Source organism: Pundamilia nyererei, unplaced genomic scaffold, assembly GCF_000239375.1.
Source record: "Pundamilia nyererei isolate P.nyererei 1_Seehausen unplaced genomic scaffold, PunNye1.0 scaffold00408, whole genome shotgun sequence".
NCBI lineage: Eukaryota > Metazoa > Chordata > Actinopteri > Cichliformes > Cichlidae > Pundamilia > Pundamilia nyererei.
This window is the reverse complement of record NW_005187809.1, coordinates 243,615-247,997: the sequence shown is the minus strand read 5'-3', so window position 1 is coordinate 247,997 and position 4,383 is coordinate 243,615. Positions and strand designations below refer to the sequence as shown.

The window sequence follows — 4,383 nt, the reverse complement described above, 5'->3', positions numbered from 1 at the left end:
ACACACACATAAGAAAAAGATCTGGTTCGATCCCAGGAGGAGACCTCGTCCTCCGTAACGCTGCATCTGTCTGACATGAGTCTAATAAAAGAACCATTCCCGGGTTTCTCAGATCTTGTGACGCTCTGTGTAGACATGGTTTGTTTCTTAGATAAAGGAAAGCGTCCGGCGCTGACGATGTAGGGTTTGACCCACACACGGTGGATGCAGCCGTACCTCTGTAGAGGTCGTCGAGGCCCAGGTACGAGTTGGGGATCTGCTGCAGCTGCTGCGCCTGGCTGCTGTGGAGCTCCTGGATGTAGCGGTGCTGCTCACTGATCACGTTCATCAAGCCCTGGATCTCCGCTTCCAGCCGGCTCACCCTCTCCTCACACGGCACCGGCGCCTGGACAGGAGGATAAAAACGCTCTCCTCTGGCACTCGGCAGTAACGAAGAAAGTATGAGAGGATCATTGTTGTCCTCATCAGTGTTTCTGTGATCTACTCTCCATCCTGACTGAAGCTCGTCACAGCAAACACTCCCATGATTTCTGAGACTGTTTCAAGGACTTTAAAAATGAAATCATTTAAGTTTCTGCCAATGAAACTCCTGCAGAACTGCCAATGCTTTGATATTAATATATACAAATGCAGTTTGAAATAAATCCATATTTATGATGCTGGAATCGTGTGAAGCTGCGAATCTAAACGATATAAAAGCCGAGATTAAAGAATCATCTTATGCACACTGATGCCTCACCTGCAGCGTGGAGGTAAAGGTCAAAGGTTATTGGGATTACTTTTAGTAAAGGTACTTTTTGTAATCGCCTCATGCAGATTTGAATGAAAACGTTCACCAGCAGGGGGCAGTGTTACAGCGACCGCGTGCTGTTTAACGTTGATTCAACACGCTTTGTTTTTATTGTAAATGTGTTGTTAAATACTGAAGTTACACTGACTCACTGCTCCCTCGTGTGGAACAAAATGGTATTACATGCACGTCCAGCTCAGCTCTGAACTCGAATGCAGATCTTTTCAACAGAATATGGAGATATTTGGGCAGAATGTGCGTGGTGCGTGTTTCTTAGTTTAGAGGAAGTTAGCAGACGTACTTTGAGTTACTCAGCACTGCATCAATGAATCACAACGCAAAATTAGAGCTGAAGCTTGAACAGATGAGGAGTTATCAAAGTGGGGTTCAAAAGGTCAATAAACCAAAATAAAACTGAAATATGATCATTACTGTTTATTTCTAATGTTTGTATTTTACTCTGTCGCAATAAAGTAAACATTCAGTTTTTATTCTGTTTCTGTCATTTGTTAGTTTGATTGATGGAAATAAAAATCCTGAGACTGAAGTGCAGAAAAATGAAATGATACCAGTGAGATGAATTTCTTGTTCTGTACAGTAAAAATGAAATCTGAATCTAAACCACGTTCAACACCAACGTTCTCATTTTTCAATAAGTCATCGGAGAAGCACAAACAGTGTCCCTGTGGACAGAGCTCAGTCTGCGCTTCCACTGGAACAAAGCGACGGCTGCATTTTTCACCTCTGTCATCAGCTGTGTGAGGACCCAGATCTCAGAGATACTTAAGGCAGGAAGTACAGAGTGCACGAGGAGAAATATGTCACACGGACGCTCCGGTTTCTTACCGCCACAGAGGAAGCCAGGTGAAGCAGAAAGGCCACGGACGTCCTCAGCGTGACCATCATCGGCACTCTCATCGACTCGCTGCCCGACCCTCCTCCGATTAGCCTCTCCGCCTCCTCTGACATCGCTGCACAGCCGTGGGGAGCCTCCATCTAGTGGCTGCAGTGACTGAGCCAGCAACACCGACCACTGTACACAACAAAGATAATGACGTGATCACCAGTGAATGGTTAAGGAGAGACATAAATAAATGCTCAAATAAAACCATTTCTATACACTTATTTTTATCTACTTCTCTGTATGTTAATACAAAGAGCAAATCTGACCATCAGAACTGATATGGCATGTATTTCTAAGTAGTTAAGTTTTATTCAGCAGCAAGCAAACACAAATGTTGTATAATGTGCATGGGTACACATGTTTTATTACTGGCATTAAATTTAACTCAATTAATCATTAAGTGCATTTAAAGTAAACATTATTTTAATTTTCAGCTAATTCCCTCTATTTGTGTCAATGTTAGTCTTCCGTTCCGCACAACGTAACACCGTTAGCTAGTTATATTAGTTACTTATATTACAGTTATATTACAGCATATTTAATACATAAAAACAAAAAAAAACAAAAAAAGGTGCGACTCCGGTGGGACTCGAACCCACAACCTTTGAATCACTCCTCAAGTGCTTGACTAGAAGTCCAATGCGCTATCCATTGCGCCACGGAGCCACCTGTTGCACAGGCTGCAATGACAGCTTTTTAAGATCCTCTTTCCACACGAGGCGCTAGCAACACGGCTAATCTGCTAATACTGCGCCCGTGTCCGCTACACAAACAATAATGCTATAAAATAGCACTTTAATGCTAACGTTAGCTTAGCTGCTGTCAGCCGGCCCGCTTCTCCTCCGCCCTCTCTTCGTTAGCTCACACATGGAGGCTCAGGCTCTGTCCTCAAAGACAACTACTCCTCCGACACTGATCATATTTGCTTCAGCAGTCATGACGTTAGACTGCTTCGCTTGTTTCAGCAGAAAGAACGTCGGAGAGCAAACATCAATGTCCTAGCTCAATTCAGTGAAAAACACTACGTAAATTGCGTGCAACTGTGTCATTTAAACACTTTATAAACAGATTGAGTCGTGTCTTGAGTTGCAATTTGAGGGTTCATTCTGTGATTTTAGCAGCGGAGTTTTTATTGTGAAATTCTTAAAAACCGGAAGTGATATGTGCGTTTCGAAAAAATAGAAATGGCTGAGAGAACATGCAGGACCAAAATCTAATATGTCTGATATATCGTGACGTGAAACGCGAGGTGAAAAGAGAACATCTCCTGTGTTACTTTTATCTGCAGCAATATGCTAGTGTGCTAACGGACTACCCAGGTTTTTGAGGAACCAGTGACAGAAATCTGCCAGAGCCCGGATAGCTCAGTCGGTAGAGCATCAGACTTTTAATCTGAGGGTCCAGGGTTCAAGTCCCTGTTCGGGCGTCGATATTTTTCGCCCCTTTAGTTAAAGAACCTGCTCAAAGTGAGCCCACATATTCTTTGCATTACTGCAGTGACTCAAATATAGCTTTTATGTTTTCATTGTAGGAGTAAATGTTAAACGCCTATGACAAGACCTCCCACCCACTCCATGATGTGCTGCCCAGTCAGGAGCACACTGGGATTACCCATAATGCACCACTGAACGATGCAGAAAATCATTCCTCCCTGTACAACTCAATCTAATACACAGCAGACAGTGCAGCGGTTACACCCTTTTGCAGATGCTCTCCTGTGAAAATATCAAAGTGTTACAGGTTACAGTCAATCATATATATTTAATCGCTGTAATAATCCAGAATTGTAGAGCTATTTTTCGTATTTTGTAAACTTTGTAATAAATGGTTTTTTTATGTAGTTCAGTCTGTTACTGATCTTTTTGTCTTGGAGTGACTGTGACCACATCATTTCCTAAGGGATTAATAAAGTATGCTGATTGGGATAAATTTACAACAGAAACATGTTTGGCTGCTGTGGACAGAGTCCAGACACACACAGAGCTGTTGATCGGCTGCTCAGTCAGCCTTTGCTTCAACCTTGAGTGAAGCTGAAGCACACTGGGCCCATGCCCCCTTTTCGGGCTGTGCCAAGGCCCGGCCACCAGATGCTTGCTTTCGGGCACCCTCCCCGGGCCTGGCTCCTCGGGCAGGGTAAAGTGTTCCCTCGGTGATATTCTCATAATGGTCTTCTGAATCGCTCTTTGTCTGGTCCCTCACCCAGGACCAATTTGCCATGGGAGACCCTACCAGGGGGCAAAAGCCTCCAGACAACAGCCCCTGGGATCCCTGGGACACACAAACCCCTTCACCATGATAAGGTAGCGATTCACATTTTGTTAGCCACGCTGAGGTGCTGGGGGGGATGATCTCGTACATGGTTGTCATAGTTTCTGTCATAATCGCCAGCAGAGCCTCTGTCAGTTACTTTTTATTTGTATCTGTTTTTTAGGGTGTCCCACATGGGTCCAATCTGGGACCAGCTCTCCTTTGTCAGGTACATAATTAAATGACACATTTCTGTAAGCATGATAATTCAGTTTTATTAATACAGCACAACCCGCATCAGTGAACATATTCAGATTCTTGAAAAGATAGTGGCCACACTATCCACTCATACTTAACTAATGATAATCTGTATGAACAGTTCCAGTCTGGTTTTCGTCCCTCCCATAGCACTGAAACCGCACTAATAAAAATCACCAATGAT

At 43.7% G+C, this 4,383-nt stretch overlaps 1 protein-coding gene and 2 non-coding genes across 3 annotated transcripts in view; 1 reads left to right on the top strand and 2 right to left on the bottom strand.

The window, feature by feature from the left end:
* Window positions 1-2,644, bottom strand: part of LOC102202281 (angiopoietin-related protein 7-like) — a 5,247-nt gene extending 2,603 nt beyond the window's left edge. Inside the window, exons 1-3 of the mRNA XM_005753167.1 lie at window positions 2,501-2,644; window positions 1,637-1,823; window positions 9-385 (exon numbers count right to left, since the gene is read on the bottom strand). Of these exons, the coding sequence (XP_005753224.1) occupies window positions 9-385; window positions 1,637-1,786 (527 nt within the window). The 5' untranslated portion in view covers window positions 1,787-1,823; window positions 2,501-2,644. The remainder of the gene's footprint in view (window positions 1-8; window positions 386-1,636; window positions 1,824-2,500) is intronic.
* Window positions 2,269-2,360, bottom strand: trnar-ucu (transfer RNA arginine (anticodon UCU)). The gene is given in 2 exon segments: window positions 2,269-2,304; window positions 2,324-2,360. It is a non-coding gene; the product is annotated as a tRNA-Arg (tRNA).
* A 403-nt stretch (window positions 2,645-3,047) lies between the features above and the next one.
* On the top strand, window positions 3,048-3,120 carry trnak-uuu (transfer RNA lysine (anticodon UUU)). The gene has a single exon. It is a non-coding gene; the product is annotated as a tRNA-Lys (tRNA).
* Window positions 3,121-4,383: the final 1,263 nt, after the last annotated feature.